Source organism: Carica papaya, chromosome 8, assembly GCF_054855325.1.
Source record: "Carica papaya isolate Zhongbai chromosome 8, ASM5485532v1, whole genome shotgun sequence".
Lineage (NCBI taxonomy): Eukaryota > Viridiplantae > Streptophyta > Magnoliopsida > Brassicales > Caricaceae > Carica > Carica papaya.
The window spans coordinates 29,603,995-29,618,016 of NC_142316.1; the positions used below are offsets into that span (position 1 = coordinate 29,603,995).

General features: G+C 33.2%; 2 protein-coding genes across 6 annotated transcripts; one reads left to right on the plus strand and one right to left on the minus strand.

The window, feature by feature from the left end:
* Positions 1 to 7,714: 7,714 nt before the first annotated feature.
* Positions 7,715 to 9,125, minus strand: LOC110826232 (NAD(P)-binding Rossmann-fold superfamily protein). Its single transcript, XM_022056837.2, has 2 exons — positions 8,547 to 9,125; positions 7,715 to 8,435 (listed from the first exon to the last, which is right to left on the minus strand). The coding sequence occupies exons 1-2, from the start codon at positions 9,006 to 9,008 to the stop codon at positions 7,821 to 7,823; spliced, it is 1,077 nt and encodes a 358-aa protein (XP_021912529.1). The 5' UTR covers positions 9,009 to 9,125; the 3' UTR covers positions 7,715 to 7,820.
* A 941-nt stretch (positions 9,126 to 10,066) lies between these two features.
* On the plus strand, positions 10,067 to 13,740 carry LOC110826230 (importin subunit beta-3-like). Of its 5 annotated transcripts, none has more exons than XR_015814144.1 (10): positions 10,067 to 11,488; positions 11,570 to 11,776; positions 11,866 to 11,976; positions 12,179 to 12,264; positions 12,399 to 12,465; positions 12,564 to 12,630; positions 12,739 to 12,896; positions 13,107 to 13,178; positions 13,296 to 13,362; positions 13,503 to 13,530. XR_015814144.1 is itself a non-coding variant. In XM_022056835.2 (10 exons), the coding sequence occupies exons 1-10, from the start codon at positions 10,244 to 10,246 to the stop codon at positions 13,644 to 13,646; spliced, it is 2,244 nt and encodes a 747-aa protein (XP_021912527.2). In that variant the 5' UTR covers positions 10,068 to 10,243; the 3' UTR covers positions 13,647 to 13,740. The 5 variants fall into 5 exon arrangements, 3 of the variants coding, with proteins under 3 accessions (XP_021912527.2, XP_088066155.1, XP_088066154.1); XR_015814145.1 differs by having other exon boundaries at positions 13,125 to 13,178; positions 13,503 to 13,515; XM_022056835.2 differs by having other exon boundaries at positions 10,068 to 11,488; positions 13,087 to 13,178; positions 13,503 to 13,740.
* The last annotated feature ends 282 nt before the right edge of the window (positions 13,741 to 14,022 follow it).

A 14,022-nucleotide genomic window follows, 5' to 3' on the forward strand; every position in this document is an offset into this window, starting at 1 on the left:
TAGTATATCAACAAGTTGAGACTGAGCATTAACGACTAGATGGGTTATTTCAGCCATTACCGATTCTGGAGTAGAAGTAGGAGTATATCATAATGGACTTCGTGATAGTATTACCTAAGACACGCACGGGACATGATGTTATCTGGGTGATTGTCGACCAACTCACCAAGTTTTCTCACTTTTTGGCTATTAAGATGATCAAACTTTTGAACAAGTTAGTAAGAATGTATATCTAAAAGATAGTCAGGCTACATGGAGTTCTAGTGACAGTAGTATCCAACAGGGACCCCAGATTCACTTCTCGGTTTTAGTCTAGTTTTCAGTAAGCCATGGAAATGAAGTTGTCACTTAGTACTGTATTCCACCCTCAAACCGATGGATAATCACGGAGGATGATTTGTATACTGGAGAATATACTCTGAGTTTGTGTTCTAAATTTCGAAGGCCATTGGGATGATTACCTACCTTTGATAGAGTTCACCTACAATAACAGCTACCAAGTAAGCATCGACATGACCCCGTACGAGGCACTGTATGGCTGCCCCTACAGATCACCGATATGTTGGGAAGAGGTAGGTAATAGAAAATTTTTTGGCCCAGATCTTGTGGAGGAGACTACAACCAAGATAGTTAAGATCAAGAAGAACATCTAAACAATTCAGAGTATGTAGAAGAGTTGTGCGGACACCTAGAAGAGGGATTTAAAATTTGAGAAATATGATCGAGTATTCATCAAGGTCACCAATTTCAAGGAAATCAATAGGTTTGAAAGAGAAAAAAATTAAATCTCCAGTTTATTGGGCCATTTGAGATCTTAAACAGGATTGGTACGATCGTCTATAAACTGGCACTACCTCTAGAGTTATCCAGAGTTTATAATGTATTTCATATGTATATGTTACACAAGTACAACTCGGACTCCTCATACATTTTGTCCCACAAAACTCCTTTACTCCAGAAGGATCTATCCTTTGAGGAGGTACCAGTGGGTATTATAGATCGAAAAAGTAGAGTACTCTATGACATAAAAATTTTCTTAGTCAAGATCCTATGGCAAAATCACACACAGAAAGAAGTCACATGGGAGCTAGAATCGGACTTTAGATTCTAGTATCCTCAACTGTTTGACTAGTGAAAGAGTGACAAATTTGAGAGATTAAATTTCTTGGTGGCAAATTTGAGAGATTAAATTTCTTCTTAAAGGGGGGAGAGTTGTAATACCTAGACCCGAAATTTAGTCCGAGATCAAATTTTAGTATAAAAAAATAAATAAAAAATTATTTTAAAATTAATTTAAACTTAATTTTATTAATTAAATGAAAAAAATAGGTTAGGGATATAATTGAAAGCAATTTTACAAGAAATGAGTGAAAATTTGAATTCGAGTGGTGTTTTTGAAAGAAAAATTAGAAATAGAGAGTTAAAGTGCAAATAGAGAAAGTTTGGTCACGTAGGACTGCCCATTCAGCACCCTCGACGAACTAGAGCATGCCGCCTGATAAGGCACGTTGACGTCGGTGCCATAAGGGAGGCCACACAGGCGATTTGCGTGCCCCACGATCGGACGACCCAGGATTGATTCTGCGCGCATGGACAACCCGAATTTATTTCTCCATTAGGAGTAATCGGACGGCCGAGATCAATCTCGATGGATGATTCAGATTCATTTTCTCATTATGCACGATCGAATGAACGAGATCGATCGTGATGGACGGTCCAGATCACCGCGGGATGAGTATAAATACTTTGCATCACACGAGAACCCAAACCCTGTCCGTGTTGGAGAAGAAGAACCTGATGCTAGAGAAGGAGGCCAACCACCGACCGCTACCGCATTGGAGCCACTGCCGGCCATAATAAAAGGTAAAAATTTGTCATACTCACTCGGAATTCGATTCTGAGTACCCCTATGGCCAAATTGGAGCAAGAGGAACAACGGGTAAGCTAAAAACTGTGGGTAAAGCTCGGCGGAGCTACCGAGGTCAAAATGCCAAAATTCCTCTGATGAGCCATTTTCTGATTTCCGTTTTACGTAATTTTTTAATCATTGTGTTCACTATACTTTTCTATACAGGGTAGCCAAAGAAAGAATTTCAGCTGCGAATGAGGATTGGCAGAGCTGCTGCACTCGGAGGTCCCCCCTCCCCCACCAGTAGGTTCGATTTTTTGTGATTTCCTGGCTAACCGAGGTCTTTAATATGTTTTTCTGCGGGGATACGACCAAACTAGCCAAAACCAACTAAGCCGAAGTAAACTGCCGCTGTAGGCGGCAAAGTCGACGCCGGAGCACAACGACACTACCGTGTCAGAATTCTAAAATTGGTTGGAATGAGTTTTTGACACTGATTTTGGATTTTTGGAGTATTTTTAGGTATGTGACGAGTGTTTTAGATTTCACAGAAAAAATTTAGGGAACCCAATGCCCGTTAGGAGGTGAAATAGATAGTTCGACGTCTCGAAACACCGATTCAGTTAAGGATCCCTTACCCTATTATTCGTTATGGTAAATTGAGGTTTAACGATGTATAATTTCGTATTTTTATGAAAAATTAGAAAACTTTAAAAATAATTACAGGTTTCTGTATATGTTATTAGTGTGATATTCTTACTGGACTAGTGTAGCTCACCATTTTATTAACTATTTCAGATCAAGAGGATCAAAATCAAGATCCCGATTAGCAAGAAGGTTGTGAGTAATTTACTACCCGAATTCTCTTCAAGTGCTAGTGAAAGTTGTCATAGGATACTTAGTTATTCACTTTTCGTTTTATTTCTTTAATTTTCGTTTGTCTTTTAAAAAGAAAATTTCCGTAACCCTATTGGGTATTCTAAATTATTGTGTAAGGAATATAAACCCTAATTCCATTAATCACTTCCATATTTAATTTATGACTTTATTTTCATTTAAGTTTCAGGTCTTTACAATATATATTAAATAATTAATTGAGTAAATTATTATTTCATACAAGAAAATTGTGGTGGATTAGGTCTAAAATAAAAAGTGGATATTAATATAGAGCTAATTCTGAAAACATAATTTGGTGACTAAATTGGTTTGATATCCACTCTTTCTCATATTAGTTTGATATCCACTTTTCCTCACATATTGAATAGCTTGGTTATTACCAACTCTTCATGGCCATCTATCTTTCATAAATTGTTAATTTTTAACTATTGATAATAATTATCATTTAGAGAGGTTAAATAAGTTTTTCAAAAAACGTTATTAATTAAACTAAAGTCTAAATCACCTCTTTAATAATTTTAAAAATTCTATCGTGTAACCCTAATATATGTACATTTAATTTCATTATAGTTTCAATTTCTCTTAATCTTCTCTACTAATTCACTTTCCAAACTAATCGAAATAAATTATACATGTAGTATAGCTTTAATTTAAGATTGGAAATAAAATAATTCTTTTAAATAGTATTTGTATGAATTAATTATGTTTCCCAAATTATAACTAAATTAAGTTAATAATTAAATGTGAATGTAAAATAAAACAATATTTTACATTTAATTTACATTTTATTGGTGTAAAATACAAGTAAATAAATTTATAATGCATTATGACTATAATTTCCTTATCCCTAATTTTTTTTTTTCTTATCTATACTATAATACCTAAATCCTAAAACATTTCATCTTCCCTCACCTAGCCATAGGGACATTGTCTTCCATAGCTACGTTCCTTAACATTCTCTCCTAAAAATAATATTTTCTTTTGTTGCACCATACATAACGATCATTGTACATCTTCATCAAGTACTACCACTACTGAAGGATACTCTTCCTCCGTTTGGTGCCAGCGAACCAATCATTGCCTTTTTTTTTACATATTAAAATAAGTTCTATGTAATTACTTATAAATAGTGGGTCAAAATATAATTACTTTAAAATATAGGGTTAATTTTGTAATTAGCCATAAGTTAAATCTTATATATAAATACTTCTTTAAATCTCAATTAATTATATATTCTCACTTTTTATAATTTATAAAATCGAATGTCCTCTCTTTTCTCTCATCTTTGGCTTCTCGAGCAAAGTTCCTCTTTTCCATCGATTTCCTCAAATATTTCTATTCAATGCTAGATTTCTATTAAACATACCTTCAGGTTTATCACAAAATCTTATATGTCATATGAGCTTTTACAAGTTCTTTAATTGATCGGTGGTGAACATTCAATGAAACCCTAGGTTTTGTGTTTCTTGTTTTTTTTGTTCATCAGAAGTTGAAGATCTTGTCATATAAATGGTCATAAATACATCTGAGTTCAAATTTATCGAAGCTTGACGAAGTTATCTTAAATCATTTCTGTTTCTGTCCGAGTGAGAATCCTCCACTCCAACTCAGTTCAATGGTGCTTCAGGTAAAAACTTCCATTATTGGTCTCATTCGATGTGAATGATTTTAATTTTCAAGAATAAGTTGAAGTTTGTAGATAGATCTCTTCATGTTCCCAATAGAGATGATCCTCTGTATGGAGCATGAAACTGATGTAATGCTTTAGTCATTTCTTGGATAATGAGATCATTATCACCTTCCATAGCACATAACATAATCTGGATAGATTGAGCAAATGATTTATGGAAGGATCTGCATGATAGATTCACACAGAGTGATGTAGGGTATGTTTTTGACCTTCAAGATGAAATGTATTTATTAAAGTAAGGAATACATTTGGCTACTGAGTGTTTCACTTAGATAAAAATATTGTGGAATGAACTCTCAAATTTGAGACTTGTATTTGTATGTGAGTGTGAATCGAGATGTGTATGTAATGTCACAAATATAGATAGAAGATATTAGGAAGATGATAGAATAATCCAATTTATTAAAGGATTGAGTGACTCCTTTAGCATAGTGAAGTCTCAAATTCTGTTTACTACATCTTTGTCTCATTTGAATTAGGGTTTTGCACTAGTCTTGCAACATCAACGGTGTCTCAATAAAGAAATATCTATGCAATATGAGTCGAATATACTATATACGAATAAGACTTCTAAAACAGAGTGACCAATACTTATAATTCTGGAGTTACTAAGAGGAATAATGTGGGAGCTAATAATAAACAACTGACCTGTACACATATAGGTGATGTCTATATTTCACCCATATTTGTTCTTCACTATGCTTTGTATACCCCACAATTTCTCCTCAATCTTATATTTATTAGTCGTACAACATTATCAGTAATGCTTACTATTGCATAATAATTATTGCATCATTCAGGGTGCTCACAACCAGAAGACGATTATTATAGCTAAAAAATAAAATGAGTTATATCATCTTGAAACTAATAAAACCAAGGATTTCATCATTGCAAATTATGTTATTTAAACTAGTCCTTTGATTGTTCATCTATTGTTACTAATAAAAACTTATGGCATTTTTGTCTTGATCACCCTTCCTCACCAAAACTTCAAATGCTTTATCAAATAGACAAATTTATCTTATCTTGTTCACCATTTGTCACTTTAGTAAATAAAAGAGACTTTCTTTTCCCATAAGCAATTCAATCAGTTTTTATTGTTTTAATTTAGTGTATTTTGATATTTGGGGACCACCATCAATTGTTTCTCTACATGGTTACTATTATTTCCTCACTATTATTAATGACAAGAGCAACTATATATGGTTGTATCCTACAAAGAATAAGATAGAAGCAAGGAAACATATAATCAATTTCTTTACATTTGTGGAAATATAATTTAATAAAAATATCAAATGTGTTAGGGTGAACAATGGCACATGCTTGAATTTTTGACTGCAAAAGGAACCATACATTAGTGTTCTAGTCCATTCATACCACAACAAAATGGTGTGGTGGAAAGGAAGCACCAATACATCATAAATGTAGCAAGATCCATGTGTTTTTTAAACAAATTTACCAACGAAATTTTAGGTAGACTGTGTACTGCATGTCACTTATCTAATTAACTCTATATTTTCTCCAGTTATCAATAACAAAACCCCTTTTGAGCTTTTATTCAATTTTATTCCAACATATCAACATTTAAAAGTCTTTGGCTACTTGTATTATGTTTTCAATCTTATCCCTAGTTGGTCAAAATTTGATATTCGAACACTCAAATGGATTTTTCTTGGATATCATTCTCACATAAAAGGATACAGAGTGTATGGTTTACAGTATCATAAATTCTTTATTTCTCGTGATGCTGAATTTTTTGAACATATTTTTCTTTTTGCTTCCTCACCTAATAAATATTCATGTGATTTTATGTTGTCTCATATAAATGATTTCATGAAAGATTATAGTGATAATACTTGGTCTATCAAGCAATAAGATACTATAGGTCATGAATGCTCTGAAGCACTAATCATGTATGGTACTACACCTTAATCTTTACCTTTTAATATTCCTATTAATACCTCATCTGATTCTTCATTTAATCACATAAATGAAAATAATGTACTTGATTCAAATGTTTATTTAGATTCTGTTTATTCTGAAATATTGCCTGAAAGTCTATTAGATCTAGGAAACAACCATCTAATTTGCATGACTACTATCTTTATGGTCTTTAGTCCACAATCAATTTTAATGTGTCCACTCCTTACAACTCCAATTATATCTTCTAAATCGTCTGCATTAACAATCCATTATTCTCCCTTAAAGGAAAATTTTAGTAAATAACTAAATATAACTGTTGAATTAAGAGTCAAGTTGGTAATTTTTTCGTACATATGCCCCTCTTGGAGCCCAGGTATCATATACGCCTCCAAAATAAAGAGTCTTAGATATTAGAAGAAAAACACATGTACCTAACAAAATTAAGTGAATATCCAAAATTGTGATCATTTTATTTTTATCTTTCCATACATAACACAAAAATAAAAAAGATTCTTCAAGAGTCTTAGGTCAGACTATTAATTTCTCGTGCTGGAAAGAGGCAATGCAAGTTAACCAGTACAAATTAAAAAGAAGAGTAGATAGCTTTGTAGAACGATACAAACCCAGGTTAATAATCAAGAGTTATACTTGCAATCTGGTGTGGATTATCTTGATACTTTTTTACCTATTACTAAGTTAACCATAATCAAAACTTTGCTTGCTATTGCTGTTGTTAAGGACTTGTTCCTTCATCAGCTTGACATCCATCCATTGCTTTTTTACATATTAGTTTGCATTGAGGAAGTGTATATAATTTTACCACCTAGTTCTCAGACTAATCAGAAGCTACATGTATGTAAATCGAAGAAAATCTTTGTAGGGCTTAGAACAAGCTAGTAGGCAATAGAATTTCAAGCTTACAAAAACATTAAAAAGCCAATGTTTTATGCAGGTTTACTCTTATTCTTCATTGTTCATCAAGCATTTTGATTCGGATTGTTCATTAGTTGTAAGTTAAATACAAATACTTCTTTAATTCTCAATCAATGAAATAATTCTCACTTTCCATAATTTACAAAATTGAGTGTTCTCTTTTTTCTCTCATTTTTGGCTTCTGGAGCACACTTCCTCTTCTCCACCGATTTGCTCAAATCTTCCCCATTCAATGGTAGAATTCTATTAACTACACCTTCTGATTTATCATAAAATCTGATAATATATATACTTGATTATAATACATATATATATATATATATATATATATATATATAAGAATTAAGACTTTTGATTAACCTATTATGTATATAAAATGATTAGATATTTGGTTGACTAGACTAATGTTAGAAAATTGTCTATCTGAGAAAATTCTCTCATATTTCAAACTCCTTGAATACAAGATTCAACCACAATATATAGCTAGGAAAGAAGCATCCCTGTTCTCAGAACACAACAAATATCTATCTACAAGTACACAGTTTTACAACCGATATCAACTGATTTCTTGATTGCATCTAACACTAACTGAGTCTTCCTGCAAATCTCGCCACACCTTTTATCAGGTGGGAGCCCTAATCCTCTAATACCATTTACAAGGTTTGCTAGTTTTTGAACCATACTCGCCTCCTGCGGCAACCCACAAGCTACAACTACCTTTTCAGGCTTCACATTCCACCCAACATGGAGATCAACGAACTTGGCTCCTATTGTGAACTCGAAGCAAGCAGAATCCTCCACAAATGGGATTATGTAATCTTTTACATACAGGGAACCTTTGGAGCCTATCACCGTTAGTTCCGTAGAGAGGTGCGAAAGGAAAGAGAAGTGGATTGTTGCGGAAGTTTTGTGGGCATGGTCAAAATGGAGGGAGGCCGTGCAGGACATGATTAAGCCGTGTGAGTTCTTTGTCACATCTGGTAGAGCAGTCGCTGAGGTTGGGAGTTCATGGTTTTTGATCCACAAAACAGCGGCGACACAGTGCCAACCGAGCTCGCCGACGGTGCCAAGAGACCCGAAGGTGTCGGCGTTTAGTTTGTCCAAGAATGCAGGTGGTATAGAAGTTGTCAATGTGCTGTATATCTTGGAATTTGGAAGAAAAAGAAAACCCAGATGAGACCCAAAAGAAACTTTAAACCTAATTTGAATAAAAAATTGAAATTTTCAAAAAAGGCTAAAACTTTCAGAACTTACATGATCAATATCTCCCAAGCAATGAGAATCAAGAAGCATATTCTTGATTTTAGCAGTACGGGGATGATAGAACCAAATGGTTCCATCCATGAACTGCACGCCGTTTGACTCACATTCACCCAAAATCTCATCCAACTCCTCTAAATTTAGAGCCGTCGGTTTCTCAACCAGCAAATGCTTCTTATTTTTAGCAGCTAACAATGCCCAGTGGCCGCGTACACTTGGCGGCGACGCCACGTACACCACATCCACGCATGGGTCGGCAACGACCTGATCGTAGCTTCCGTATATCTTGACGGTATCTGGAGCTCCGTTAGCGGCCACGAACTGCTTCGCTGTTTCGAGAGAAGGGTCTCCAACGGCGTGAAGAACGGAGTTGGGAGCTAAGTTGATGGCTCTGCCAATTTTTCCTGCAGCCTTCGCGCATCCGATGATACCAAAACGCACCGGATTATCTCCCATCCTCGATTTGCTTTGTGGTTTTGTTTCTTGCGTTTAAGGGAGAGGTCCGTCGAGCGTTTTGTCAGGTGTGCGGTTGGACTTGGGGATGAGATGATAATGCTTTGCAGATTCATTTATTTTGGGCCATTTAGTTTTAATTATTTCTTCTAACAAAAAAATATATTTTTATCTATAGAGTATGATAGATAGTGAAATTATACGGGGAAATTTTTTTTTTTTTAAAAAAGAAAAAAACTCCGAAATTTCATAAATACATACTTCTTAATTTTTATTTTTAGAATTATTGAGATATTAGTTAGAGATGATACACGAGTGGAGTTAGTTATTTCTCTAATAAAGAGAGGTATGTCATTTAATTTAAATTTTATAAGATTCATTCCATTTAGATATAAATATGTTTTTTTTTTTTTTGTATATGTTCTAATAGTAAAAATCTTAATTCATATCAATTCGTACCATTCTAATAGTAATATTAATTTATATATATTCCATATGAAAAATTATTTCCTATTACATGTTATGTGCACAAAACTTTCTGTTCACCCATGTCTAATTTACCAAAAATTTTATAAAACATTTACTAAAATTAATTAAAAATAACAGATATTAATAAATATATAATATTACATATTTATTGAATAAAAATAAAAATAAAAATAAAATCTTATTAAATATATATATCATTAAATTCAGATTCACCTTATACTCGGTTTTAATTCACATGATACCCAGATAAATTATTCAATTTGGAGATCCAAAACAAAAACACGATATTAATAGTACCTTGCTAATTGAGAAATCAATCTGCACTTTCTTATTAAAGAAGAAAAAAAAAAAAAAAAAAGAAAAAGAAAAGAGCTTTTCCATTAACGGCTGTAAAATCATTATACAATTATTACATGGTGTACAATTTATTTATTTATTTATTTATTTTCTAAACCAATAAACAATTGTATAATAAGAAATCAATAGACTGTTCTAGGATTTATTAATTGGGCTGTGGGCCCACTTGCTGACGTGGCCAAATTACAACTGTTTTCACATAGTTCCCTTAAACCCTTCATAAACCCATTATATACATACCAAAGAATCATTGTCACTCCATCTCTTCTCCATTCGTAATTCAATCTGCAACATCAACCCTAAGCCCCATTTGATTTTGAAGCACCTCCGTTGTTTTCTTCTTCTTTTTCTTTGTTGATGTTGCACACCTCATCTGTTTCTGAATCATAACAATGGAATCTGAATTCTCTCAGGAATCACAAAAGCAAGCGTACGAAGCAGTAGTTTCAAATGATTTGACTCTAATGGAGACACTTCTGGTTAACGTTCTTGCCAATCAAGAACCCCAGAGATCTCAGGCATTCCAAGTTTTACTCTGTTCCAAGAAACATTTCCCAGATCTTCTTTTCAACAAACTCTTCTTTCTTCTTCGTCAAAGCACTTCTGTGAATACTCGTGCCAATGCCGCACAAGTTCTCAGATTTCTCCAAGTTCGTGATCTTTGGCCGACCTTGACGGCGACTGGTAAATCCAATTTCAAAACCTGTTTCATTGAATTACTCCTCCGAGAAAATTTAATGCCGGTTGTAAGGCTGGAGTGTCGTCTAGTCGCCGATGTGCTCTGCGAAATTCTCAAGGCTCGTGATCAATGGCCGGAACTTGTTGATTTTGTATTGACGTACGGTGTTCAGCAACGGAACGAGAAGCTTCAAGAAGCTATTCTATTGATATTCTCTCATTTTCCCAAGGATTACAGAGGGCTTATTTGTGAAACCTTTGGTTTATTGACTGAAATTCTCTGCAAAATCTTACAAGGAGGATTGACTTCCAAGAATCTTGAGATCAAAGCTGCAGGTCTGGCCGCTTTCTTTTGTTTCACCCATTTGTTATCCAAGCCCGCTGAACATGACAAGTTTCTCAAACTGCTACATGCGGCCATTGATGCAGTGGTTCAGTTACTCTCTGAATCTAAAGAAGACGACGCAGAAAAATTCATGGGGGAATTCATGTTATCTTTGAGGGAGAATTCCCAGTTGTTTAAACCATATGTTAATAACTTACTGATGCATCTAGTACAGATTGTAGAAGCTCAAGAGTTGGCGTTTGAAATTAAGCTCTTCGCTGTGAAATTCATAATCAGATTGTTGGACACCAAAGATTTGGAAACTACATTGATGGGTTTGGATACTACGGATATAACGAGGTTGTTCTCAGTTTCAATGAGCATGCTTCTCTGTATTGATGATGATATTTCATGGTATATAATTGGGAATGAAGAAGGTGAGAATGCAGGGAAGACAGAGTTATACAACCAGGGAATTGAGTGTTTGAAAAGAATTTCAATTATTTACAGAACTCAGATTGTGCCTGTTGCATTTAAATGGTTAACACCTTATATGGATTCAATGGAATGGCAGAATCGCCATGCAGTGATTACCATGCTTGGAGAAATATCAAAAGAGTGTTCTGATGAAATGGTACATTTACAGAACAATCTTTACCCTCTAATAACATTATATAGTCTGTTTATACTAGCCCTTTCATTTTTCTTGGTGCAGATCATGACAAAAGAAAATTACTTGGAGGAAACAGTTAACATGATAATCAATTCATTCCAAGATCCTCATTTCCGAGTTCGAAGCGCTGCATTTGGTTTCATGCAACTCTCCACAGATTTAGTGCAAGTTTCACAAATCCTTCATCATCCTAGGATTTTGCCTAGGCTAAGTGATGCCTTTGACAGAAACAAACATCCCAGATTGAAGGTCTACAGTTTCTGAATTTCTGAAAATTCATTTTCATCTGGTTGAAAACTTTGTGTTCATCGTTTAATTTATGCAAACACATTTCTTAGGAACAAGTTGCAGCAGCATTCTTATCCTTGGCAAATAATCTTTCTCCGGATTGCTTAGCACAGTACATGAATTTGAATAATATTATGAGCAAATTGCTTATAATGCTGCTGGTAAGAATTCCGATTTCCACCGCCGTCATTAATTAGGAAAAAAAAAAAAAACCCATCTCACAAATTACTTGAACAACATTGGGAAATATATTGTATGTCTACACATGTACAAGTACATTTAGAAATGTATGAATATGTGTACATATCAGTATGAAGAAAGAGTTGATATATAGTGGGATTAACTTTGGTTTTGTCAACACAGGATAATGATGAAACAAGTACAGCAAAATGGAGTGCATTAAGTAGTTTAAACATTCTCACCCAGAGCTGCCGGGAAGTAGCTTCCAAGTATGTTTTCCTCTTACCTCACATGAGTAGTAATAAAATTAGTGATTTGTGTTTGAAAAATATTATTGGAATAATAATACTTAAGACTCGAGATATTATAATAAAAATACATCTTTAATCTTTGTTCTTGGCAGACACTATGGCAATTATGTATCGATCTTACTTAAACTCTGCAATAACCAAAATGCACAAATAAAACAGGTTTCTTACTTTTTCTCCTCTTGTTTTGTTTTGCACAGATTATTGATGTATGTATGTACGTGTGCATTGTTTTATTGTAAGGACTTGTTTGTTGGTAGGAAGCCATACGTGGAATTCGAGTCTGTGCAGAGTTTGGTGGAACTGACTTTAGACCATTTATTAATGGTAGCTTGCTAGCTCTACTCTACTTGTGTATTATATATATATATATATAATACATAAATATAATCGAATTCTCCTTTTAATGTTACGTTTTGAATTCATATTTGTAAGATTTACGACCTGTATGTGTAGAAGCTGTTTCGAAAATAAGTGAGATTATTGAGAACAGCAATAGGTCGCAGGGAGAGGATGTAAGAGCATTTGATATTGCAGTCTGTGCTCTTGGAAAAATATGCGAGTCTCATCGGACCAATATTGATGTCAGCAAGGTATTTTTATTATTTTATATTAAATTTCATACGAATTTAATTTTATTTATCATTTGAATTAGAAATTTAAATTTACAAAAACACAAACACAGGAAGGATAAATTTGTAGAAGAAATTTATATCTTAGAGAAAAGTTTTAATTGAATTATGCATAAATTTATAAAGATAAAAAATTCTGATAATTTGGCAGCTTCTTTCTAAATGGTTAAGTTTGTTGCCACTTACAAGTGATGTGCATGAGTCAAAAATTGTTCATCAACAGCTTTGCCATATGGTTGAAAGGTTAGTGCAATTTTTATTTTTATTTTTAATTTAATTATGATTTGTACGTTTTATATATATATATATATATATAATTAAGTTAATTTTTGTATTTATATTTGATTTTTAATATTTCAGGTTGGATGAGAAACTTCTGGGTTCCAACAACGAACACCTTCCCAAGGTTATTTGGGTTTTGCTTGAGGTAAACTATTGGCTTCTTGTTTCTTGATGTTCTTTTTATTTATTTATTATTTATTATTTTTTTACTGCGAGTAAATGGCTTAATCTACCTGGTCACATGATTTAATCATGTTTTTGTTTGTGGTAAATTTTGATCTGTAGGTAATTAGACAAGGCAAAGGTGCAAGTATTAAGTGGATGCGTAATTTGGTGAAACAAATTTGGGGAAGGCTTTCACATGAAGCTGCCTTCGTAATTTTCTCTTCCCTAAACCCCCAACACCAAAAGTTACTCACCTCTCTGTAATATTTACAGTCTATACATATACATACTCTGTCCCGTTAATTACCATACTGTAAATTTACATCATAATCAGTGAATGGAAATAGTTTTCAGATGATATTGTTGAAAAAAATTTTATTCTATTCTCGGTTCAATTAATAAATTTTATTTTATTTAATATGTAAAAATTAATTATGATTCATTTATTTTTAGTAATAGAACTATAAATTTATATTTTTAGATATTAAATAATAAATCATAAAAAATTTAAACCCTATTTAGTGTTTTTTTTAATTAATTAATTTTTTTTGAAAATGGATATTGTTATTTATATTTTATAAAGATAAAACTCATGGGTCAATTTACTTTCTATTTCTGACATAGTACGCACAAGTATATT